We start from the raw sequence: 27,921 nt of genomic DNA, 5'->3' as shown, positions 1-27,921 counted from the left end.
CACATCCTTATACTCCTGAGTCTAACACCACCAAATCAAGCTTTTTTCAGGAAACACATTCCCTAGTCTTATCTTTTGGTATCGTTGTAGTGAGAGCAGGTAAAGTTGAGTACAGCTTGTCTCTCTCCAGCTCTGTGCATGGCTACTTACAGTACTGTAACCAATACAGAGCAAGCATGACTCAGCCATGTATCCAGAATATTTATGATAAAACCATAGACATATTTATATGAACAGGATCCAGTTTAAGGAGATGAGACGTGAATAAAGAGGATAAGATTCTATCTGCACCCCAATACTCTGCTATATATGCATTTCTTTCCATACTGCAACTTCTGCAGAGGTTAGAGGAAACTATTTCATTATTCAGATAACTTCTGACTCAGGTCAGGAACTTCCTCATCTCCAAAGGAGAAATATCTTCAGCTAATGTTGAAAGATTCTGTGAAATCCTTTTACTTCTAAAAATTGGAGAAATGTAATAACTGCTCTTCTTTACTAAAACAATAAAAAGAAGAATGCAGAAAATGGCAATATTTTCGCCTGTCTGATGGAATGCAAAGAACTGCATTACTGGCATTAGTTCCACAATTAGGATCAAATTAATCAATGCTTGAGTCACAAAAAGCAGACAATTATTTTCAGTAAGTGAAAATAATAAAATGAAGATGAAAATAATTATGAAGGGCTTGAACAAAGCTCTCTGAAATCAGCACTAAGGCTAAAAGGTAAAATGACAACATCTGGTCAGCAAAGTTTTAATACTAATTTTCCCCTATTTTCCTATTGTTTAAAAAATATAGGAGTAGGGGAAGACAAACCCTTGTTGACAAAAACAAGAGATGACAGATGTCTTCTGCCACTTATCAAATCAAATTAAATCTATGCTCTGAAATGTATTTCAGCCATGAATACTGAGCTGCTGTCGTACATATCTCTTGAACAAGCATGCTCGAGACATTCTGACAAAACCACTTCCCACATACATAAGCCATCTGCACGTATTTGGGCCAGTTCAGACTGTGTTGCTAGAACTAAGATCACCAGTAGTGTAAAATATGGAAACACCTGCTTAGAAAGCATCATCTAGTCCTGTGAAATCAGATTCTTCCTCAGCAGTATTTTGACAGTCAGAATCAAATATTTTTTAGCTGAAGCCATCTTCAAAATCACAGCTAATACAGCATTTTAAGAATGCATAAGCACATAGAACATCTTAAATAAGGAACTAGGCCCTAATGAGTAATGGTATTTAAAAAATGCCAAATACCTTTAAAATTAGAACACCCTCATATTCTCCAAGAGCTCCCCTATTCCTTACAAGTTCAGTGTCATTTTTGCATTGTCTTTACTGAAGCTCTGCATAGTTTTGCTCACAGCTTAAGACAAATAAAGGAATAGGAGAAAAGCCCCAATGAACAAATATACAACACCTGCGAGTGAAGTTTTTCAACTAGCAATTATTAAAGTATCCAGAGAAAGGCTATTTTGTTAAATATTGTTATACAGTAGAGAGAGATAACAGGGCTTTACAGAGAAGACACTCCTTACCAGCCTGCTTGCCTTGGTTGTAATCTCTTACACGGGTGTAAACCAGAGTCACTACTAAAATCTGCCATGAAGGGGCCGTAGCAAATAATGTTGGTGACTCCATAATGGGATATTTCACCCTGTGAAAGCCTTACTCTGCTTGCATGAAGTTCTAGCTATTTCTGGTGTTTAAGCATTTTCTGCAATACTCACAGAAAAGAAAAATTAAAAAAGGAGAAAACACAAAACACTTCATAAAGAACCACAGTCAATTTTTTTCTTCCTAAATACTGGGGTTTTTTTGTTTTCAGAGATGTATCTGTAGCAGGTTTGTATGTCTAACATTTCAGCTCCCTTAAAAAGTGTCTTCTAAAGAGGAAGTTCTCTACTAATACATAGGCCTTTCTGGAAAAGCAAAACCTAATTCCTTGTAACTGAGAAATCAGTAAAATTTGCTACAGGTAGGTAGATCTCCTGCATGCAATGGGCTAAAGAGAGACTAAGTCCAGGAGTAAGGGAAATGAAATTAAAAGAAGTATCTAAGGGATTAATTTGATGAATAATAAAGCATAAGGATAATACATTATCACCATCACTAATGTTAGAGTATATTAGCAATGAATGGGCATAATATGGTGGTATATTAGTTAAAATCATTGTGGGTTCAGAAACCCCAGTAATTTTTACTGTTAGGCTAAAACCCAGTAATTTGAATTTAAATTCACATCTGTCAAGCTTCTTTTTCTCTCAGCCTCCTCAATTCTGAACCATTAAGTGATGTAGCTATTCCCCTCAGCAACTGAATCAGTGACAACTAGTATGCATTCTCCTTATCATATGATTCTGCAGAACCTCCTGTGTGATTTAGTTCCATTTCTAGTGCCAAGAGTCTTAATAGTCTCACAAGAAGAGTATGACTCATCTCTGTTCGTGGAATGAGTAACCCAGAACAGAATGGGGAATCCCAACCCCCAAATATGGATTAACAAACATCAGATTAGCAAATTCAGATAGGCACTGGTATCTAGACTAGATTAAAAATACACATACTACCATGCAAAAATGGAGCCAGAAAGAGCCTTCTGCACAAGCCCCAGCAATTCTGATACTAACAAATCCCATGATAATACTCCAAAATCCTCAGTAAACATGTGTATCAGTCTAAGTTTCCAAACTGCTGCAGTATAAAAATCACAAATTCAGTTATGCAATTTATCAGCATCAAAAGAGGGTGGTAAAAATTCTGCTGGCCTACTTGCAAGCATTCTTAAATTTCTCTCAATGTTTGAATGCTGGCCTTTTCCCATGATCCTAGACAAGAAGGATGTTCTGAGCATATGCTACAACATAAGGGAACCTGGTCTGGACAGCTGTGCACAGATCTATAGCATATCATTCCTCCCCTTACACTGAACCAGGAAAAGGGCAGGGACACTCTTCCCTCCACTGCTCCATTGGTAGGAGACATGGCAGATCCACAATATCAGAAATTAAAACCACAGTGCTCCTTGAAGTCAAACCCCCTTCTTTATCCTGCAGTTTCACCAGAGAGACAGAGGGGCTCCCGCACCAGTTACAAACCTTCAGCTCCTACTGCATGAGTCCCTGCCAAACTTGTCTGTTTAGTATGAAATGTATAAACGATACAGTAACAGTTACTGAAACAGCTGCGACTGAATCATCAGCTACAGTAAACACCATTTAGAAAGTCCCAATCAAAACATCTTGGTAATACTGCAAGATTTGGGAATTGCAAACATGGAAATAGACTTGCACAATCTGCTGCTTTCTGGATCCTTCAAAACCATCCAGAGAAGGAAGAGAAGTGCGGCAACGCAGAAAAAGTGGCGGGGAAAGCAACTCCTTTCCTTTGCCTTACTTTTTCCCTCATAGGCAAGTAGTTTGTAGAACAGAGATTGGAGAGTGATAACCTCTCCTCAAATGCAGTCTGACCTCTCAAAAACCCCTGCCACCTCACTGTATACTTGGCAACACACCAGCCACTTCCTCCAGTTTTGTGAAGAAAGCCTACAGTTCCTTATGAAAACAAGAGGTGAGGTAACGTGCAAATCAATTTTGGACACGACTCAGAAGCCAAAAAAGGTGCAAATTTTTCTCTACTGACTACATTTTATTGGTCATGGCAGTACAAAAACCAAGGAGGAGCCCTGTCATGCTGTTTCCACCAGATGCAAAATACAGCTTCCAGGACTAATTTTGTTCAGAAGTACTTCCTTCTGGTATTTTGTACATAGATTGCTACTGTTTTTCATCACCTAGATCTAGCTACTCTTTGCTTCTAGATAAAGCCACAGCACATTACAGAATATATAACGAATCATCTAATTGTAAGCAAATAGATAACATAGCTCAGTTGTCGCTGAAGTTACTCTGTTCCTGTAATAAAGTTGCAAATTTTGTACACTTAATACTATTAATCTAAAAAATGTTTTCAAACTATCATTGTACTAAACAGTGGTACCTCATTCTATAGGTCCTTAAACCACTTACATGTCCCACAGACTTTGTGGGAGAGAAAAGCACAAAGAGAAATTGCACCAGGCAAAACACACCAAAACAAACAGGAAAGTCTATCTAGACTTCTTAAGTTACAAAACAAATTTTACTTCTGTAAAAACAGTTTTTACTCCCTCAGTCTTTCACACTTAGAAGTTTGAAACTTTTCATATCTCTGAGCCCACCCGCACAGGTATCATTTTTGAATATATTTGATCTGCAAACAGAGGCTTACATAAGTAATTTTAGCTGTATTCATCTCTAGCTGTCCATCTCCAATCTACTACTAGACTTACAGCAGGACTAAGATTTGGAAGCACCTAAAAAATACTGATTGTCAAATAATGTCTTCCTGTCTGCCATCTTTTAATACTGCAGATTTACCTATAGTGCTTAAAATTAATTTTCCATGTTGTCATATAAGTGCTCAAGTTTCTTTAAAGGACATGTACAGGATACACATATACAGACACAGGAACACCTTGCACTGCCAGCTACAACATGCCAGAGATAATTTCTTGAGGATATTATGTTTATTTAGCTAAGTGAGGATATGAAGATACAGAAGTTTAATCACAAGACCTGTATGTGGAACAGCTGCTGTTCACATAGAGAATAACGTCTTTAACTCAGAAGATCAGTATGATCAAAAAAGTGCGTCTACAACAAGGAAGAAGAATTTCGGGTAAAAAGGCTACTTTTTCCGTGAACTCACAAGAAAGAAAGACTTGAATTTTAATTCTGAATTTAGCAGTTATGTCTCCTTTGCTATGAGGTTGGTTAATCTTTCCAGTTGTTTTCTTGAACAACACATTTATTCACTTGGAGAATGCATTCAGTTGCAAATTTTTGACAACACCCACATTAGCATACAAAACCACAACAAAATGCTCTTATCCCTCTCTGTCCACCACTATTAACCTCAGAATCCCTCCTTTTATTTTTTTTCCCCATTTTCTAGGCTAGCTGCATTGTTTTCCCAGAGCATTATCTGCTTTTCTCTCCACAGACAGACATAGATGGCATGTGTCATACTAACAGACTCCTTCTCTTCAGAAATAATGCTCTAACCAGCATTACCCTCCAATTAGCTAACTGCCTAGGCCAAGCGCTCTGTGTTCAAAAATTATCAGGTCTCTGTGATCGGAACATCAAATCCCTAGCTACCTTGATATTCCTCGAGGTGTGGCAAATAGAAATTCAGTTGTTCTAGGAGCAGATCACTGTGGCTTGCTGTCACTGAAAATGTCAGGTGAAGCTATGTTCCAATCTCTGCTTTTCCACTTTTTGTGTGCTGAAAATCAACACAAGCAGTATTGGACAGGGTAACCCATCATTTCAAAAGGGTAGATTTGCTGCCTGTTTTCCAGACCTAGAAGCTATTTCAGGGGCACTTTCCAAGGGTATTATCTTTTAGATGTACTGTGAACCCTACTGAGGGCATTAAGTGGAGTTACAAAGGGGAAGAGAAAGAGAAGTCAGGACCCGTATCTCAAACTAAAAGAGACTCTGCTGATGTAAAGGTATAAAGCATTTCTCAATGTGGAATAAGAACATGCAAGGCTGAACAACAGCTCTGTCATGTTCCAATTCCACCAGTCAGCACTACTAAGTCAGAAAAAATTAACAGTAGACTAAAATAGCTCTACACCTTCTTAACATATCCACATCATACATAATTAATACAACAGCATCTTATACAAACACCATCATTTTATTACCATACATAATTTAGGTAGCACTAAACAAAAAACTTACATACATAAAAATCTATATGTATACATACAACAAAGTTCCAGACTTCTACTCCGCTTATTTTTCTCAAATTCTAGAAAACACCCTCCTTTACTTCTGTGTAGAAAATAAAATCTAACAGCCCCAAAGGTGTTCATCCTTTTCTTAATAAGTGTTGCACTACCCTAATCAAGAGAAAAATGAACATAATTTTGACTGAGACAAGAAGTGACAAAGAAGAAACGACAGTGAAAGCACCTGAATTTTTGTCGAGGGTTTGGAACTATGGAACAAAGTCATAACAAAATGCAGTAGTTGTGAATAAATTGATAAACTGAATAGATCTTTTAAAAAAACCAAAACAATTGTTCACAATGAAAATAGCAACAAGGTCTAACAAAAAAAATACTCAGTTGCTTTGATAACTTTGTATTCAACTGGGGGTTTGATTCTTTATCTACCAGGTTTCCTGGGACAGAATAATCTACTTGCCCAGCCCAAAGAACATAAACTCACAGGCAAATTGTAGCACCGCGTCACTCGCCAAAATTATAAAGAATTGGGTAGATGCTCACAAATCCATCTCTATTCCATTAGCAGATAAAGAATCAGTAATCTTGGTGTGGGGAAGACAAAACAAAATGGTCAATTACCAACCTAAATTTTACATACATAATTTCTGTGAAGCAGAACTGGTTGATAGCATAGAAATCAGTAAATATTAGATTTCTGCAGTGATTCCTCCTCCTCCCGTGGGTCCTGGCACAGCCCATGGATTGGTGTCATGTTTACATTTTGCCTTCTGCTCAGCACTGTCCTATCCCTTGCAAATAATCTTAGGACTCTCACCTAATCATTTCTTTGCCTTAATTTCATTTTGTTTTACTTACTCCGGTCCTTTTCATATAAAAGGGTTAGGAAAAGAAGTTTTTTCTGAAGGAGGACTGAAGAACTTTTCTGAAGGAGATTTTCTCCATTCTGAAGGCCTAGTGGCATTCACTGAATCAGTGATTGTTCAGAGGTCCTAAAACTCCATTCGCTGAGTAGTCTCAAAGACTGATTAAGTCAGCCAGAGCCAGAGTGCAAAGCACAGTGCAAGACTAAGCTGATACAGAGGATGGTTTAAAGATGCCTGACACATTAACAATTTTTTCAGCAGCTTCCAGTGCATGAAGTTAAAGTAATTGTAAAAAGACAGAAGAAGAGAACTGACAAAAAATAAAACAAGTGCCTTCAAGAGTCACTCTGAGGAAAAGTTTAGCTTTTTCACATAAATGGGTTCTCAACAAAATATCATGTTACCTAGAATTACACCTATTAAAGACTTCTCCCAGAACATAAAGACTTCTCCTGAACAACATTTAGCCCTCTTCCATCTCAGACTAAGCAACCTCAATTAGCAATAATGTCTAATCATCACATATAGACTGAAAAAGAGAAAGAGGATCCACCATCAGAACAGAGACACAGGATTTTGTGTTTCTGCAAACACTATTCAAAAGCTGCCCACCACCATTATTATTTTGAGTATTGTTGGTATTGGGTTTTTTTGGGTAGAATAAAGTTCTTACAGATGATGTTAAAATAAACACTACGCTAATGTTAATGGGAAAAACCTACGCTGAAACCACATCTCACCCCTAATCAGCAGCATATCAAAAAATGTGATTATAATTAGAAATAGATTAAAAAGCACAATTGGAATCTGACGTTTTATTGAGGCAGGTATGTTAGATCCTCATGGCTCTGCCCTGTTTCAGAGATTAGCTACGATGGGAGTAACAGAGAGCCAGATCCAGACTCAGAGAATACTCTGGTATTCTGCAAATATCAGAAAGGTCAAGTTTCTATAGATCCTTTTCTTATGAATAAATGGCCCCATAGGCACTGCTCTGACATTCACTCCTCTCAGTATCTATAGGCAGCAAAAAATGTGGAATAACATGTCTTAAATTTGTGATTAAAATAATTTGTCTCTATTCGTCTTCTGTACACAGACATAATAAACGATCTTAATGGGTCAGGGGCAATAATTTTGTTGGGATTTCTGAACTTAGATTTCCAGCCATTTCTGCAGACTATTCAAGGTGACAGGAACAGAGGGTGTTCTGTCTAATACACATCTGTCTAATTTGTGTATTTACCAAATAAACTTCAAACTTTAATCTTATAAAAATTAGTATACTCTGAGCATGCAATGCTTAGAAGAGGCAGAAGCTGGGATAAAAATTTAGTATACAGTTCAGCAATTATCCACTGATGTACAGGATGACAAATACTGGCAGATTTGTGTAATGTGAGACAATTCTAGTTGTTATTCATAATATCACATTTTAATGCATAAAGTTTAGTGTATCTGACACTGATCACCATGTACTTTTACATATAAGCTACACTGATATGTGAATATTACATCTAAAGCAACACTCAAAGGATAAAAAGAAGAACATCTTTAAAATTACAAAGTGCTTTGCTAAAAAACAGAATTGTAAATGTTATGAGCCAAAGACCAGGAAAACTTTGTTAAATCACACTACTGACACTAATTCAGATATAGGGATGTCCACATGTATCTTCTCTCAATGCTGAGATCAAAAATTGAAGACATCAGTAACCATGGAAATACTTACTCTCCAACTCACTCAGAGGCCATTCTAAACCACATTTCTATCCTATATACTATCATGTTATGAGCTTGGTGTAGTACCAATACCAATCAAACCCACTGATAATACATTACAACAACTTGTGTACCAATCTAACATGAAACTTCCTCCAATTAGAAAAATCTATGGATTAATCTACAGTTACTATCTAAACAAATAAGCAGTATTCAATTAACATTTCAATGTTAACTGAATCATAATGAACACAATGCTGCTCCAATGTACTGTATATGCAAACTCGCTTCTTTGTCATTTTATTTACTAAAAAACTAGTAAGAAATATAATCTCTCTGCATTACATCGGTGCATTTAATATGCACAAAAGAAAAAAGTTAAAAATGAATACCCTACTCTTTAATTAATAATCTAGAAAAAATCATGTGAACAGTTCTCACTAATCATGACTGCTCCCCAAAATTCTGAAATTATGTGTTCTGGATTTTCCATAAGAAGGGTTTTTGTCTTGCTCTGTATATGCATGATTTACTCAGGCTTGCACCTGGGTCTGTCTTGTTTAACTGTTATGAAGAGAAGAAAGCTATGAAATTCACTAGTTTTTACAGTTAAGACTTCCCTGATGGTGCTGTCAGTGATGACTGGTGTCCCTAGGACACAGTGGCCAGAACTGACTGCAGATCTATATACCAGTACTGGATTTTGTCACCTTTCAACCTCTTTTCCTTGCAACACAAGACTTCAATTAATTTGGAAAGCACTTTGCAGACATATAAAGTCACCATGGAAACTTTTGTTCAATCCTTTGACCCATTTATGTAAGACAGTACATGCTATCAACAGGAGCATTTTTAAAAAATACATCTCATTAAAAAAAGATCTTTGAAGGTTTGATTGAGTGATCCAATTAGGAATCACACATAGTCTATTACTTCCATGGTGGTACAGATGCTGATTTCTGTTTTCCTCAGTAGCCCAAGGGGAACTTGCTAGTGTCTTCCATACAGCAGGAGCAATCTCTGCCTACTCTTATTCTTGGGCTTCTTAGAAAGCTGTATTTATTAACAGCAGACGAACTCAGTTGGAATTCAGAAGGCCATGGGTGGCAGGTCCTAAGCAGTTCTCTAATATTTCAAGGATGGCTCCCAGGTCACGTCCCAAGGCTATCACAAGGCAGCAAAATAACTTGAAATTTCAGGAGCAAGTAAAATCAAGCCAACATGGCTCTGAAGGCTGGCATCAGCAGAGAGTGCTAAGATCCAGTTATGTGCCTCATATTCACAGTAAGGGGTGTGGGGAGCCTTTAACAACTGCCCAAGAATAACTCCCAAACCTCCGACATGTGAAGATGAAGATTCTGGCATGTGACTCATGGGATTGAGGAGGTCTGCCCATCTCTGCTACATACACAGCATAAATTTCAACTGCAGTGATGGTTACTTAACATGTATTACAAAGCAATCTATTAGCAGTTACATTGGCTTTTATACCACAAAAGCAGACATCTCTGTGTCAACTGCTGCGTGTTCTTTTGAGTTTGGTAGAGCGTGGGAACTCAAAAAACATTTTTAAGCTCTCATCAAACAGAAGAAATGAAAATGAGTATTACTAGACACCCTATAGTTCTGGCAATGAAATACTGAATCATTTATTGTAGAACATACGGGGGCAGAAAGAATCGAAGGCAAAATAAAGAGTGTGCCTTCTGTGCAGGGTCCTCAGACAGAATTATAAATTGAGACCTTGGAGGGCTGTGTTAAACAGAACTAGCACTGTGCAGGACAGAAGTGCATTTTCTTAAGTAGTTTCCATATAATAGGCTTGGTAGCTTTGAGAAATGCCTTTCCCTAATGGTCATTCTATTGATGTAAAGCCCAAAGACAATTTTTCTAATTAAGCAATAAATTACAGCTGTAGCAAAGCCTGGTAAGTCACTATTAGATCTGTAAGGAGCACTGAAACTTCAGATTGCTAAGGACTCAGCAAGCCTCTTACCTAACTTTACTCATTAATTCTTGCATCTCCACCTAGTTTTTCTTAGGGCTCTGAGATCAAAATGCTTCCCTCAGATCTCACAATGTCACTCAAAATGTAGGTGGTTTTGGCTCACAGACTATACTTACCACAATAATTTTAACAGCTCCTTACCTCTCCTACTTTTCCTTCATTTTCCCCATGAAGCCGAAAACCCCTTATTACTGTTTTTTTCTCTGTGGTGGTCTTTTTTCATTTGTATTTTTTAAAATCCTGGTTTTCCCCCTTCTGAGGGGCTGGAGAAAGGCACTGTTGATATACTTTCTTTGCGCTCAACAACTTGCAAGATACGACAATGTTTGATTCTTCACAGATCACTGGGAGCGAGCCAAAGGGCATATTCCAGATAATCAGGCTGGCAGCACATGCTACGTAAAGGTAAAACTGCTTCTTGACAGCTATGCATATAACTTCAAATTGCTTCAGCTGACAGAGACAAGACCTAAAACTTGCTTCTAGACTTCCCATTGGAATGCCTCAGCAATCCTTCCTTCTGCAGTAAACCAGCTAGCAGGCAATTTTATATAATTAAATTTTTTTCTTTGCATTTTAAGGGCTTCTGAGATGTCTGTATTTAAGGAAGAAGACCTCCACACCTAATAATACAGTTATTGATATTGTCAGTGCAGGAAGGTTGACTGAAAGGTGCAAGGAACATTTGTTAAAATGGAAAACTGTGGGGCATTCTCTCCCTGGGAAAATTTCTTGCTTAACTTCATGCGACTGGTTTGTAACTTGGGTAGAGGACTCATGCCCTCACTATGAAAACACACTACATAGTGACTAAAAGTTCTCAACACCTACAAAAATCTCTAGCCTTTTGCAAACTTCCTATGCTTCTAGCTTCAGCAGTTTCTTAACAAGCTGAATAGAAAAATGACACCTTACACACAACAGTATTTCATGTCCAATTTGTTCACTTTCCATGACAGAGATTAAGCAGAAGCAGCTCATTTTCTCTGAAAACAGACATTATTCTACATATCATTACCATATGCCTTCTAACATGTCCTCAAGCTAATGCAGAGTCTTTATCTACCTCAGCTTGTCATTTCCACACGTATTCATAGATGCAGAGGCCAGATTTGACATAGGCATGCCACTGATTTCTACAACAACATAACATGGTCACTTATTTTCTCTCTGTCCTATAAAGTATTGTATTTGCATTTTTCATTAACATAAACAGCTTAGCCAAATGTTTTTCAGGAGTTCAAACAAATTCAGAGCTTAATAATGCAGGTAAATGATAAGAATGGTTCTTTTCAGCCTATATAGTACTTCTGAAAAATGGGATACTCCACATCCCGCCTTCCAAAATGGTCCCTTAGCCAAGTATCCTTGCTGATGTCACCCTGTCAACAAACAGTCAGAAAAACCTGTGAAAATCTGTATTTTAGCATTTACAATCCTAAATACTTTTCAGAACAGAGGTATCATCACAGAATACTTTTGCATTTTCCCTACTTCTAATTCACAAGCTTTTTACATGAAATTTCATTAGTATTCAAGTTTCCATTAAAAACTGTAAAAGCTTTTAGAAATAGTGAATTGCAAATAACTGACTTCCACTGTGTCACTGCTATAGTTACAGACTATCAAAAGATGAGACAAAATACCAGACAATTCTTTGGAAAAAAATTCTCATTCATTCTAAATTACACACAAATTTCAATAGGCATCTTATACAAAAGTAAGGTTTCCAAATCTGCAGTTCCACTTATCATTCTTTTTGCAAGAAGGTTGCACTCAATTGCATACTTATTGACAGGAGATGTAATCACAGCTAAGGTGCAAGGTTCTAGCCTGAATAAAAGTCAACACAGAAACTTAAAAAATGTGTTTAGTGTAATGGCTGGTTTTCTAAATATGAAAAATCAAGCCTTTCCTACTTGAAGCCAAAATTTTCTGTACTCAGTCTATACCTTATCTCTTCACTAAAGCATAAATTGCCTGACCTCAAAAGGCAGTATATGCTAGCACGTTATTATTACATGTAGCACATCCTCTGAGAACACATGAAAAAGAAAAGAGGGAAATCTTGTCACCTAGTAAAATAAATTCCCCAAACCAAATCTTAAACATGAAACACCAAGACCTGACAATAGGAAGCCTCTCTTTAAGAACTTGGTTTTTGACTATCCAGTCACGGAAGAGTATCAAAGAACACAGTCAGTCACTTATTCATTTCAGTGAGGTAACTTCCAGTGTACCAAAGAATGCATGTAATTGACATTTCTGAGCACTAAAATATTGTGACAAGAATTAAATCCCAGCAGGCTTCACCAAGGACTCACTGGTGGATTAGAAGGAATTTCAGAAACCAGACTAATCCTCTTCTGTGTCACATACTCTACCAGATATGTGAAAGTAATGAGCTATGGGCCAGTGCAATACTGCGATAGCATTTAAAGTAATTAGAGAAATACTGACAGCAATCAGATTCATTTAAGATTCTTCATCTTTCTACATGTGATCCTTTCCCAGCAGAAAATTAATAGCTCAGGAAGATGTTGCAACCAGATGTAAAAATCTGTTTCTTGCTGAGGAGCTCTGCCACATTATGTAGCATTTTACAGAAACACAAAGCTAAACATAAATGGAAGAATAATACTTTTGTGTCCAGAAAATGCTGATTCCTGATGAGCTTCTATAACTCCCTAGCAAATTATGAGAATCCTGCAATCTAAAGATTTCCTGTCATTAATAGCCTGTTTTTGTAGACTGTTTTCTATTTCATAAAGTTGAAGATACTTCAAGAGATTCTGCATTCTGGTTCAACCATGGACTTCAAAGTAAGAGATGAAAGAGGTGAGGTGTACAATGATGAATTACTTCTCAACCTACATTTCTGCCCATCCTTTAAGTTTGCTATGATTTATAAAAACAAGCTTGGCTTTTCAGGAAGAAAAATTTCTTTCCTCTATCCCCCGCTATCTAAAACATGTATCTTCCATAAAACAGGCTCTGAGTGACAATTATGATCAGCTGTAAGACTGTGTTTCTTTCTGCTACTGAGGGAACTTCTAAGAGCAGTGAACTCAGTAACTGAGGACCTAGACTGTGCAGGATGTACCTCAAAAGCGTTAGAAAGAATCTGAAAGCATTCTGGAAAGAAAACAAGCTTCTTCTGAACAGCCATGCAGGGCAGTCTCAGTCTATGCCATTCTACAGGAATTTCCACCAATATGTACAGAATTAAATACCTATTATATTTTCAACAGCTGCCTAAGGGATGCCTCAAGCAGGCAGACAGAAAATTACGTTAAACAAGAAATCCAGACAGAGTTTTGCTAGTGGCAGAGGAAGAAGATTCTGCTATCAGTCTCCTGTCCTGCTGCAGACTTACAGGCCTGGCTACAGGGCAGGTTAAAAAAAGTTCAATTAACCTGCATTTTCTGCCTTACACTTCTGGTAACCAATTCTGAAATGTCAGAAGGTATTTTAAAAACAAAAATTAATTCGTGCTGTCTCAACTGTGTGGTGACAACATGAAATGACGTTTCAATTTTTATACTTAAATATTAGTTATGCCAACCCTAGGAACATATTTTAAAGGCTGAAGCCAGCAACCAGGAAGTATCTGCATTAACCAACCAATAAAACACTTTCTGAATTGTGTTTTTTTTAGAACCTGTGATGTATACTACAGTGGTACACAGTAATCTTCCTGACTATGACACATGCAGCTACACAGCTCTTATTAAAAGAAGGGAGAAACTAGAAACCCAAAGCACTGGAACAAAGAATTACGCCCATGCCAAAGCACAAATGCCTAAACTGGCTACCAGTGTGACCTCCAATTTTAAATAATCAGGTCACAAATTGAACAGACTCCCCTCATTACTCACCTAGATGAGAGAACATTTCTAAGCATTATTTTTTAAGTTCTTCCTTTGTGCGCTGGATAAGAACATAATTTAAATGATTTCTTTATAACCCGGAGGTAGAATTTTTACATAGACTTACAAAGCCACAGCTGGTGGCCAGAAGAACAAGCTCACGTCATAGCAGCTTTCAGAGACAGAGCATATGCGGAAGGCAAACATCTGAAATAGACTCCTGATATCCCAGAAAACTACTGTCACTTAACAAGGTACTACCTGTCACAGGTACCATAACAGCTGACTGCAGATATGTTTTGGCCTGAGGCTAATGGAAAGCATTTCTTACTGGCATTTGAGCCTCAGCTGGATCAACTGAGCCTCAAAAGGCTCAGATACACTGAGACAAGGATTCCTGACAGTATTCCTACCAAATGTCTCTTATTAGTTTTAAATTGACACACTTGATTCAAGCAATTCAGCCTGAAAGCAATTGTGGAAAACATTCAAATATTTGAAGGTATAGAGCAATAAAAATCAAAAGACTAAATTCAGGGTGTTATCACAGAATGTTAAGTGATGTCCCTCTTTTATGCTACAGAAGAGGGAATTACTTCATCTAAACTATAATGAAACATGCAGAAATTAGAAAGGAATGCCCATTGAGGTGACTTTGTGCTAAAATGCAAAAAAAATCTATTTGCTTAATAAACTGCTGGCATATTTGAAACTGAGTTTCACTAAAAATCCTCACTAAAGACTCTTTTAGACTCAGTTTCACCAATTTAGTACCTTTAATGCAAGTCATGCAAGTATTGTAGTGTTCCCTCACCAGAGAAGACATTTTCAAGGAGCGTTTGAAATGCAGGATCTCTGACAGAGAAAGCAGATCCTACCATGGTGGAAGCACAGATATATAGAGGATCCTAATGGGTGGGAGGTTTTAGCATTTAACAACCCTGCACTTAACTCTGGTACTAAAAGCATAAAAATCTCTTCCCTCCTCATTCACGTAGCTGAGGAGCATGTCTCATGATGTGGGATCCTTCCCCTATGCTTTGCTTTCACACATCAGCTCCCAGCATTCCCACCAGGCACTCCAGATCTGTCTTCTGTGGCTGTAACACTCCACACACCGACACTGTCAGCGTCCGGCTCCAGGAAAGAGGTTTTCCCTTTAAACAAGGATAAGGAACTTGTGTCATTCAGATGACCAAGTGTCCAAGCCAGCCAGCTCGTATGGCTCACCTTTGCCAACAGAGCCCTGAGCACCTTTCCACTAAGCCTGCTGGACAGGGAAGCTGGAGGGCCTCACCAGCAAAGCAGCAGCAACGAAGAAACCCGAGCGCTGATCTGCCCAGCAGACACCACAAAGGCCTGCACAGCCCCCTGGGGCTTGAAGGCAGAAATAGTAGCTGAGTTGTTACCGCTTCATCTTTTGATGCTCTCTCTCTAATCATCTCAGGGAATTCTTACTCCCCAAGAATTCTCCAGCCCAAATTGACACTTTTGGGTTTTTTTGGTCTTTTTCCAGCAAATGAAAGACATTTTGCAGGATTTCCGACCAACTGAATGTATGTTTTAATGCATTCATTTTTTTGGAACCCTTTTGCTCTTTAGGATAGAGGCAATGAATTACTGTGTGCCTTTTGGGGCTACTCCTTAAAGGAACAGCCAAACACAAGTAACGCTTTTAAAACAGTAAGAGGTATGCCAAACGAAAAAGTACTTCTATTGTAACAAATAAGCAATTTCAATACTATAGCTGTAACGGGAAGTTACAGGAACATGGTTAAATTCTTCTTGGCTCAGAGCCATGCAAATATTTCTTTTCCACATTCCCATCAATTACAGAGGTACAGTAAGTGTTTTTGTGCCTAAGTGCACTATTACAGGGGACACAAATAAGCCATTTTTCTTCCAGTGGCTGGAGGTACCATTTCTAAAATATCATATTACACATTTGGCAGATTTGAAGCATGCTCAGATTTTTACTTGTGTTGCATTACTAAGCCACACCATTTGAATCAACTGAAAACAGGTAGTACAACTGCACGTCCTATCCACACTACACACATTTACAGTGTCCATAGATTAGTTTTTACTTCAGTGCTGGTATTAAGTATTTAGACTTGGGAAAGCACAGAACAATTATTGTTAACTGTTTATGTGCAAACAGTAGCAGGTATGTGCCGTGAGAGAAGTGTTTTAATGAAAAATTACACAGTAGAGCTCAGTTGCCATTTTAAATACATGTTTTAGACTGACAAATTTATACTTAGACTTCATTAGGACAATTAATAATCTTACTAATACAGAAAAGCTAACCAAAGGTATGCACACATTTTACACGCTTTTTAGAGTGAAATAGATCACCCTCACAAGCACTGCCTTCCATCACTGATGAAGTTTATTAAAATGTGAAAAGACTGTAGAAATGCAATACAACTCTCCGTGTATCAGCTGAGTCTGTACCATGCTTACTTGTCTCTCCTTGCAGAAGCCCCAAACCACATGAGTGCATTAGGATAAAAACAAAATGACCCATTTTCCAAAGCTTCCAGTTCCATGTGGAATGCACAACAAAGACACATCAGAAGCTGAGTTTCTACAACACTAGTGTAAAAAATAAATGTCCTATGGAACTAATCATTATCATTAAACATGAAAAATTATCAACAGAAACCATGTTCCCAAAATGGTTTTTCATCCATGTTTCAACCCTTCAACTCCTATGACTGTCTTAGAAAAGAAATCAAGGTATGTCACCAAGACTTAGATATCACCTTATTTATATTCTGCCTACAGCTTTACTGGGAGTTTCTGACCATGCAAAGACAGAACCTAGCCAGATACACAGGCAGGGGAGGTTAGGGAATACAGTCCTAGTCTCTTCAAGCCAAACTGGTAAACTCCAAGAACTGAAAAGCCTGACCTTACACATCAGACTGCTACTGGCAGGAGATTTCTGACCAGTGTAAGGATGACTGTGAGACAATTACAGCAGTTAGAAATTGTTAAATGTGAAATTACTAACATGGTGATCCAGGAAGACAGCACAGTTTTGTGGACAGCTTTATGCTGGATGGTATTTTCTTCAGTTAAATTTGATCTCAACTGCAGTATAGAAAACTGTAGAATTATCATATCTGCACATATAACAGCACAAAAAGAGTTAAAGTAGGTCAAAGCTCTCAAATGTCACTATACTACATAGCTTTTTTACTGCAATTTTGTTAGGTTTTATTTGCAATAATTTGCATGGTAGAACTATGCAAAGACCCTTATTTTACTACTACCTTTCATGTGAAAAGGCAACTATTGCCCCAAACCCCTCCTGCATACCCAGCTGAAGAAAGATTTACTCCATCTAAGGGTGATAAAACTTACCCTTCCTTCACAGTGGCATGAACAGTTTTCCCAAGGCAGGGAAACAACTCTTTTCTGAATGGTGAAAAATGGCAATGCTAAGAGAGTTCATAGTCCCTTTTAAAGTGACCTTTAAAGAAGTCTTTATCTGCTACTCTAGACAGCTGGTCTAGACTACTTACAATATAACCATTGTTAGGGTGCTGAAAGCACCAATCTAACCATGCCACATAAGGTACTTCTGGCTCACTGTTCCTTCCCTTACATGCCTAAAATTCAAGCAGTGCAAAGCCTCTGATCTTCACTATGACAGTGCACAAAGAAAGTGGCTGTACCCCATTTTGACCCCTCCTTCTGAGACTGGGGTACAACAATATTTTCAGACAGAAGGACTACAGCATATTAGTCTTTACAAGAAGTGATACTGTGGAATCTCAGTAGTACATTATCATAGCCCCCCAGCTGAAGATGACATATGGAAAGCATAGGGACTTACTGACAATTCTTTGATTAATTTTCTTAGCTCCTTGTGCCCGTGCTTCTTCGCGATACTTTCTGGATCATCTCCATATTTATTGGTTATTTTGCAAGCCTGTGTGGCCTCCGGACAACTGAGTAGAAATGTTGCAAGGTTCTTCAAGCCAAATCTGGCTGCACAGTGAAGTAGGGTAGGAAATTCTTCCAAATGGCTATCTGTATAATGGAAACAAAGTCTTAATAAACAAAAGTTTTGCTTTTCTAGAACACCTTCTTCTATAAAAGTCTTCTGAATATTAGTCCTATGGAATCACAGTCATCAAGCTGCCAATATTGAACTAACACCCAAAGAATTATTTCTCCAATTAACTGTTTTACAGTTCCTATACATATATCAATGAAGGAGCTTTTGGTGTAACTGAAAAATCTCATTTTTATCCTGACAGATTCCAAAGCACTTTAGTTCTATTGAGAAGTAAGCTTTCTTAAAAAGTGCAAAAATTCTACAGCCAAGACATGCTTTTGCTTAGGTTGAATATTTTTGAGTGGGACATTTTTATAGGGTTATGATGCTATGTTTTGATATTAAAAATCATTTCTGAAAATTCACATGACTACCAGAGACTTGCAAAAATTTGCTTATCCCTGTAATGAAAATCAGAGAATTTAAAGACGAGTGTATTAGGTAACAGCTTTTAGGATGTATCTGAAATAATATGATATTAATTTCTATCACAAACTATTTTTATGTTGGAGAACTGGGACATTCAGTTTATCATTTCAGCATCTTCCTGTATTTTAACTCTACGAGTGACCACAAGTTACATACAACAACAACAAAGAAAAAGACTTCAAGCACAAACAATACTTCTCTCTGCATTCATACTCTACTTTCTGATCACTTATAGTTTGCTGTCTACCAATTCGTCTATAAATCAGCATGTAGTGTATCTCTTCTCCAAGCATGCATCCAGCCTGCCCCAGGCACCATCAACCTTTTGCACTCTGAGGGTCTTTCCAACCCAGTGCATGAAGGAATGCTTCCCCTAGGTTGCTTTGAGCCTGGCTCCTGCTAGGTTCAACTGACAGTCCCTAATTCATCTTATTCTCCATCCCTGTCTGCCCTCTATGCACTTCGAGTGATTTACTCATTCCCAGAATTTCTTTCTTGAAGAGCTCCAGTCTAGTTAATTGGGCCCCATAGAGAACCAGCTCTGCCACACACACTGCTCTCTCCTCAACCTTTTCCAGCTCTAATGTAACTATTTTGAGATGACACGAGAAGAGCTGCACATGATACTCAACTTTTGGATGAGCCATGTAATTTATGCATTGCCATAATTATGTCCTGTTTTGTTCTCTATTCCTTTTCTAACAATTCCTAGTATTTCCTTAGCTTTTTGATCTGCTGCCTAGCAACAAGTTGATGTTATCATGGAACTGTGCAGTCTTACTCCTTAGCACTAACAGCCTGCTCAAATCCTCTCATTTTGGATGATAACATAGGACTGCTTTTTTCCACTTGCATCACTTTGGTTTTACCTCTACTGAATATCATCTGACATTTTACTGCATAATTATTAAATCTCTCGTTCCCCGCCCCCCATTAGCCCTTTTCCATACTATCCTGAATACTTTGTATCACTAGCAAAGAAAGATTTTTCCTAATTGCCTGCCTCCTCGTTTTGATCAGTTATTCATCCATACCTAATCAGTTACTGACTTAACCAGGTTTGCTGACTCTTACAAAAAACTACAAGAAAATCATAAAGCCAGACTTCACATTACAGAAAACTTATCTTATTAACATCTCTATTAGTTTGTCCAGTAGAGATAACACATTAACCTGCTTCTAGGTCACAATGTCACCCGAGAAACTGGATTTTGGCATCAGAGTCACACCTCCTGGTACTACAAAACTGAAAAACTGCATTGTTAGAAACCTAGCTATTCCACTTTAAAATTTCCTCAGAGCTCTTAATGAATGCCAGATAGTCCTGGTAATTTGTGTTCAACCTGCCCTTTTTTGCAATAGCTTCCTGATTCCTTCAACTCCAGACAGTCTCAATGTTTCTTAATGTGTCGCCCATCCGGGACTACAGCTTGGGAATTTACACAGTTTCTTCTAGCCTTCTTGAGTTTCATTTTATATCCCTGTCATCAGCTGTCCTACAGGTTAGCCAGCACATTTTCAGCCCATAGCGTGCTGGAAAAAGTTATGAGTCCTTTGGAAAATCTCTTAGCTGCTGGTCTTTAACAAAGTTCCTAATTTTTACATTCCTCTACAAAGTGAAATTTGGCTCAGCAGTGACAAATTTGTGTACCCTCCTGTCCACCCTTTTTGCTCCTGCAGAATATAATATGTGAGGGAGTAAAATCGCACCCCATCATTAAATATAAGGGACAAGAGCGGTTCTTGGAATAGGCATAGCTAAGTACTAACTGAGAAAAACAACGTTAGGACAATTCTTGACTGCATTTTGGACAAAGAATATTCCACCACTATCCCGTCCAATATTAGTTTGACACAAGGTATTTGAGTGGGCTACATTTTAGTCAAAAGTCCCATTAACAACCCTAAAACTGATTTTTAAACAAATTGAGTGTTGCCTGACTTTTATTTCCATCAGGCAAAGAAAAATCTAATCAAGAAAATGTAAATACACACCACCTGTGTAAATCAAGTCACTTGTTTTAGAAGCCTTGGCAGGTTGAGCTTCCATCAACAAGGGTATGTGTTATAGCTTATATTCCCCTGTATTTGCAGTGTGCTTTAAAATCCTTTGGGCTACAACAGGCAATCTTAAAACTGCATAGCAGCTAAGGTTTTTTAGACAAGTAGATGCTACACAACTTCTCTACTCAATATTGCTCAATATTTTAAAGTCTCACAAACTGGGTTTGATTCTGTCATTTGAAGAACTATCAATTTTAGTGCAGAGTATATGCATTTGACTTCTTATTTCTGTCTAGACTTTTCTAAATGTAGGAGAAAAAAGGATTCTCTTTAAAAAAGTGTTCAAACCTGAGCTAATATTTAGAAAAACTTCCACAAATCATCAAACTGCTTTTCTTAGTACTTGCTATTTATTTTTTTAGATGTCCACCAATGCAATAGGCATTGAGCAGTGATTTTAAAGAAGAGTAAATTTTATGAACTTTACTCAATAGTTTGCACCCTGTTAGGAGACACTGGAAGGTCAAATATAGTTAGTAAGAAGAGCCTTAACACAGTACTAATAACATGCTCCAAGTGAATTTCCACTCATACTAATGAAACCCAAAACAACTGGTCACAAATCTGAAAGGGCAATCAAGTCCATATTACCAAGGGACTGGATGCTACGATTTCTTCACCAATAGAAAGAGGAGTAGATGATACTCATAAGCCTGCTCTAGGCAGGCATATACCTGCCTAGAATACATACCTGCATTCTTAAAGTAACACAAAACAGGTATTCCAAAACCCCTTCAGCTCCTTGCACTTGAGCTGTTTTTTCTGGTCACCACTCAACTCCTCCCTAGCTGAGTTTGACATTCAGGCAGGACTCCTACACTTATATACTTTGAACACTAGGAAACTACATCATTAACAAATTAAATACCTCAGCCAGCCATGAAGGATGGTAAAAAAAAAAAAATTAAATTAATAAATCAATTTCCTAGAACAAACCTTTTTTATATCGCTCCTTGTAGTAAGCAGAAAAAAAGAGGTTGTTGTCACACATGAGAACTTTAAAAGCGATACTGGTGGTGTAGAGAGATATTTTACATAATACTAAAAAAGGAAATAAGTGGTTGAAATGGACAGTTTTAGTCTCTTCCACTCATGAACCTGAAGCCTGGTGGCATGAAGTTGTGACAAAAGGCAAAAAATCATTGTGAGGACCCTCTTAAGTTAGCTCCACTAACTTAAGACAGCTTTCAATACCCTGATTTTCAGGCACTCAACTGGCAGCACCCTGCACTCACACAAAGTAGGATGCAATCTTCAACAGCCAAGCTTTCCCAGTATTGCTGACAAAACCCCCCAAAGCATTGAACTTCTTGAGGCCACCTTGGCACGACTGCTGTCTTGGTAAATGCTATACAGACAGTGGAGATGGCTGCTGTTGTTTCAGCAACCTCAGCAACATTTCAATGACCATTTCTGTACGCAGCTGCGGTACCAGCAGTCACTCTCTGCTCATAATAGCTAACAATAATTAGCTAATAATATAAGCTAATAGCTTTGCCTCTCATGAAGTGAGGGGAAGTCTCCTTGGACTTGGCCTCACAGAAATTTCTCCCCCAAATACATACTTAATTAAGAAATATGGTAAGGTTAACGACCTCAAAAGAGATGATTGAAGCCTCCTGGTCTTTGTTTTTTACCCTCATTCTGAAAAGAGACACCACTAGCTGTATGAACCCCTCCCAAGTCACTAAGAAAAGGTGAAGAACTTCTCTCTTTCCACCAGGTTCTATAGCAGAAATCAATGATGACTATGGGTACCACTGTCAAAATAAGAAAAGCCCACTGCAAGATCTATTTGTGGCTTTTTTGTTTTTTAAATTGTAACTGTTCCTTAATTGCCAATTCTCAAAATTGAGTGAACTCTTAAGACAGATGTTCTGCTGTAAAGAAAATTCCATCCAATACCATGTTTAACTGCTTTAAATGAAGTCTTGTACTATACACATTAGGAAGAGGCTGTAATTATTTGAAAGCCCACGTGCTTCAGGCAGAAAATACCATTCTTGAACTTGCAAGTTTGTCACACTGAATTGGTGAAAATTGCTGGAAATTCCGTCAGCTGTGAAACTGGAACAACTGGTACACTTCAGCTAACTATACAGAACTGAACAAAAGTAATAGTTATTAGGGTAACTGGAAGTGAACAGCTTGTACTCAGTATCAGTCCTTTAATGGAGAATGTTAACAGAGAAAAGTTGTGGCTGTTTGGCACCGACAGTGAGAACTAGCTAGCTGATGATCACAAGCTGGAAGGAAAGGTTAAAGACAAAGTACTCAAGTGGCACATTAAGTGCTTTAAGGTGGCTCCTTCAACTTTCAACTAACATGGAGGCCAGTGCTTGCTTTTAATTAAAGTTCTAGTTGACATACACAGGCTGTAGAGGGAGTTGCTGGGGTTTTTTTGTATGTTTTGTCCTGTCATAATCCTGTCTCTTCTCTGCAGAGAACTCTGGAAAATCTCAGCTATAAAACAGCATAAAATCTAATATTACTGTATTGTAGCATTGTCTTAACCTGCGGGAATTTTCATAAAACTGCAGTAAGGAAACAGAGCAACCTACAGTGATATTTCTGCACATCTTGTAAGACATACTTCTTTTATTTCCCAAATTATTGAAACAGGACACGTTCTGTTTTTTGAGCAATTTAAATAGCCACCTAAGATGACTTCTACAGCACTAATACCACTACCTTCCCCTCCCCCCCCCATTATTTTGCTAGCAGCGGAAAACCCAGACTCAATTTCTTTTTTTAGGAGAGATGTTTCAACTTGAAAAAAAAATTACAGAAATCAGAATAGGATTTGCTATGTTGCTACCGGTTTTAGGTGACAAAAAGCACTGTTTTCTACAAAGCAGGTTCAGGACTTTCCATAAGCATCAATAGTTGAGTTTAATCAGAGAAATAGTAACAGCTAACTTGTAAAAAATGAAAATTAATTAATAGTGGAAAATGAAACAGGTTTTCCTCAAGTAAATTGTTATTTCTTGGACAGGAATCAATGCAACAAGAATTCCCAAATCTGAGGATTCATGAGCAGAATCAGGGCTTTCCTAGAAGAAAAATATTTCTCAAGAAGTTTTTTGAAATATGAGTTTGGATTTGTTAGTATGCTTTGACTGGATTCTATTACCAGAATATAAAGGAATAATTTACATACAATATACTCTGAAATCAATTCAGTACAGAATGTACAATATTTTACACAGTACTTCCACCTTTAGTTACATCCTTCCACAAGGGATGACACCACCACTAAAACTCCCAGACAAGCCTTGGCTCTGTCTCTCAGTTAATTCTGTTTGTTAAACACAATATTTTCAAGTGATTTCTATTCAGTCTGCATTCAGCTTTCTCATCTGTATCACAGTTAACCTTTTGCACCTTTGCCACCCATCTTGACTTTACCAACCTACACGCTGACTGCTCACAAGTACTGCATTATCATGCTAAAAAAATACTGAACAGTCATTTTGGGGATGGGAATGGCTCCTAAAAAATTACATAAGCAAACATGCATCTCATGATGTTTTGACCCAAACCACTGTCTGTATGGGAAAGCATCACACTGCATTTTAATTTAATTACATCACATGCCTTTTATATTTACTTTTACACTCCCAAGTTTTTAATCACACAGATGAACACTTTGTGAGAAGTCAAACCATGCAATTCATTAGTTATCCAATAAATTAATCATAAGGTCTTCATTCTTGGTTTGTTTTGAGGTCATATTGAGATCTTTCAAGTGCAGCAATTTATCAGCTGTACCCTGATGTGCCAGCGAGAACGTTCAAATAAAACATCCATGTAGAACAATACAGAGGAAGGTTTCTCTTATCTATGCCTCATGCTGAAAGCTTGACCTCCTCTCATTTGCTACTGGACATCTCTAGTGCCTGTTTGGGAGGCTTTCATGGGAGGCAAAGACACAGGTTTATATAACTTTCAGGCAGAAGAGGGATCAGAGTCTAAGTCTCCCACATTCTGAGTGCTTCCAGCTCTGCAAACGCATCTTTCTTTCATGAAGAATCTGGGCATCTAACTTTGCACCTACTTTTCAGGCCATACATCAAACCAGTTCATTTTAAGGTCACTACTTGGCTCAAGCAGTCAACTTGCTCTTCAACCACACAGGCCTTTTTTGGGGCCATAGCAGGTTGGTTAGCATTATTCTCAATATGCAAAAAACATCAGCAGATCTAACAGTTACTAGAGAAGTGAAAAATCTTTTGCTCATCAATTAACATTTCACATTGGGAAAGACTCTTGAATGTGTCTTATCCACCCCCATCCTGCAGTCTTGCACAGGAAAATGCCAAGGACAGGTGCCTCATTTATTTGCTTCCACTAACTTTGACATTTAAGCTCATTTTTACACTACAAGTTGAATCATGTTTATCTAATACAGAGGAGTGAACTGCATCAACAAAAAAAGGAAAGGAAAGATGATGGTAATCCCAGCAGAGCTACCTTCAAAACTTGTTTGTATTTAGTTATGAGAAGTGGTATGTTGTACGGATTGTAGAGAGCTTATTTTTCTTTCAAAACCACAGTCCAGCTGCACAAAGCAGAGGTCAAGCAGGATCCTGAACATATCTTCCTCAAGTATTTTAGAAGGGAAACACATTTTCTTGAGTATTGTTTTTCCCCAAAAGTTTCTTAGGAAAGCTGAGGTTTAATACATATTTGAAATAACATCATAATAATGCTTTCAAAACACAAGCTAAATAACTGCACTCTTGGTATATTGCAAACCAATCTGAATCCCTAGTAAGTTAATTCCTAACCAGGGCCCTCCATTCGGTATTAACAGTAGCTTCTGTTGATGCATGACTGAATTGTGCATATAATGTGTCCACTTTATAGAGAAATCCAATTCTAACTCACTGGGATGCCTTCTTTTAAAAATTAAAAATAATAAAATTATCCTTTTGCCAGAATTAATGAAAACTATTAAGTGCATAGGTACTAAAAGTGACTGTAGAAGTTTAGTACTGTTCTAAGATCAAAAGCCATCCATGCTCTTCAGATAGAGAAATCTCCCCGATTTTCTCCAGACTTGGAAAAAGTGAAGTCTAACCTGCATTGCAGAAGAACAATTATTAAAAAACATATCATGTACAGGCATCTCCACATGACTCTTATTACCCATTTTCTCTGTAAGTAAAATTTTGCTCAGCTGTAAAGCTGTCAATTTGCAGCTGATCAAAAATCCAGAGAATAAAAAGTACTGTAAAAATACAAAGTACTGAGTCACGAAGTAATGATTTACAGAATTCTTTCTCCCATTTTTCCTTCTTATGTCGTCTTTATTGTGCATTCTTCCATTTCATGAGAAGCTTTCAATACTTAAAGATTGTCTTATTAACATTTATAAGTAATAACCATAGCATCAGTAATAAAAATCAATACATAGAACAAGTGACTCACTAGCTTGTTGATGGTGCTCTTCTTCACTTTGGAACGGGCTGAATTCATAACTAGATATCTTGCTTTTCAATAATGAAGTCAGAACATTGTCCACCTTCTCTACAGAAGAAAATTTCAATGCCTGCTTAAAAGAAAGAAAAACCAGAAAAAAATGTTAGGGCATTTGTTGCATATGTATTTTTAACTTTATACTCAGAGTGCTGGTGAATCAAATTACTCAAAACAGTATTATGGCAAACTCTCTCTTAGTAAGAGCAACTCAATTTTTGAGAACTATAGAAGAGAAATTTTAATACAAAAGAATCATGTCAATATGACCCAACTGCACATAAACACATATTATAACGTATGAAGTCCAGCCATGACTTAAAAACTTCTGGATGAAGTGTAAGGACAGGAAGATTTTTGTTTTACTACAGCAGTAATTCAGGGTGAGTTTAAAGATTATAGTAGCACTCTGTTACCCAAAACTTGTACATTAAGATTGTGGACTTGCTTAGGTAGGAAACAGTTTCAGTTTCATCAGCCAACACATAACTTTGTTGACAGAACAAGAAACTGATATCAACCAGATAGATCGGCTTCCTACTAAACAGGTAGTCTTTAGACAAGGGAAATTCTCACTGATTGCCAGGAGATTTTTGAGTGCCTCTTTCTGGACAGAAGGTCAAGATCTATGCCTAACAACTTTCAAGGTAGCCATAACTAAACATTTATTTGCCTGGCCTGACAAGAGCAGCCTGACTACGGAGATTTGAAGAGTAAGAATATTTTACACCAAGTACTACAGCTCTAGTCCAGTCTGCTGCACCGGGCACCAAAAGGAGCTCAGCCACAGCAGAGAAGAGCTCAGGGGGAGTTGCTTTACTCTGCTCAGGGCCAGCAGCCCTGAGTTTGCCTTCCGAAAGCTGGATTGTTGCTGGCCAAGACAATTCTGGGATCACTAAAAGGGAATATCTGCAGACATGCTTAGCATATGAACTTGGAAAAAAAAAAACATGTCTATGAGTGAAATGCTGAGGAGAAAAGGACAGAGGGGTCTACTTATGAAACCTGAAGTTTAATTCCCAAGACTGTTAAAAGGGAGTAAGAAAAGTAAGTATGACATGATCAGAAAATGTTGAATGCAGAGGCAGGATATAATTTCATCCAACTCCTACCAAGAATTAGAAGATAAGTTTATGCAGGTAGGAAGCTAACAATATGATTGTTTATTTTTCCCATAATTAACCCTGGCCCTTCCAATATTAAGACAGATAAAAACCGTTGCATTTCTTTTCATAATTCACTCCCTTTCTGTGCTACCACATTATATTCTCTGTACTTTTATTCAATAATTATGAATACATACATTAATCTTCAATAAGCAAAGTAATAAGCATTAAAAAAAGACTCCACCTAGGAAAAAAAGATCTTTGAGGCTTGTTCTAGAATAAGGATCTAACCAAAGTACAAAATTTAGTATGAATTCAGAAAGCACATGCAAAACCTCCCAAGTATCTATAAAACCTCCAAACTATTAACGTGAACAACAACACTATGTTTACAAGTTATTAAGAGGACTAAAATCAAAATTCAGTTAGGAAACCATACTATTCTGTCTTATTCCAAGTAGGTCTTCTTAGATATGTTATCATTACACTAC

The 27,921-nt window shown here is 37.6% G+C and overlaps 1 protein-coding gene across 3 annotated transcripts in view; it reads right to left on the bottom strand.

The window, feature by feature from the left end:
* Positions 1–27,921, bottom strand: part of BANK1 (B cell scaffold protein with ankyrin repeats 1) — a 137,771-nt gene that overhangs the window by 61,236 nt on the left and 48,614 nt on the right. For 2 of the 3 annotated variants that reach the window (XM_032109898.1, XM_032109900.1), the window contains exons 7-8: positions 26,277–26,400; positions 18,126–18,322 (exon numbers count right to left, since the gene is read on the bottom strand). In XM_032109898.1, coding sequence (XP_031965789.1) covers positions 18,126–18,322; positions 26,277–26,400 — 321 coding nt within the window. The remainder of the gene's footprint in view (positions 1–18,125; positions 18,323–26,276; positions 26,401–27,921) is intronic. The other variant, XM_032109899.1, reaches the window with a different exon arrangement.

The sequence above is a fragment of the Corvus moneduloides genome, chromosome 5, assembly GCF_009650955.1.
Source record: "Corvus moneduloides isolate bCorMon1 chromosome 5, bCorMon1.pri, whole genome shotgun sequence".
NCBI lineage: Eukaryota > Metazoa > Chordata > Aves > Passeriformes > Corvidae > Corvus > Corvus moneduloides.
Note: the sequence above shows the minus strand (reverse complement) of the source record. Positions and strands in the feature narration are given on the sequence as shown.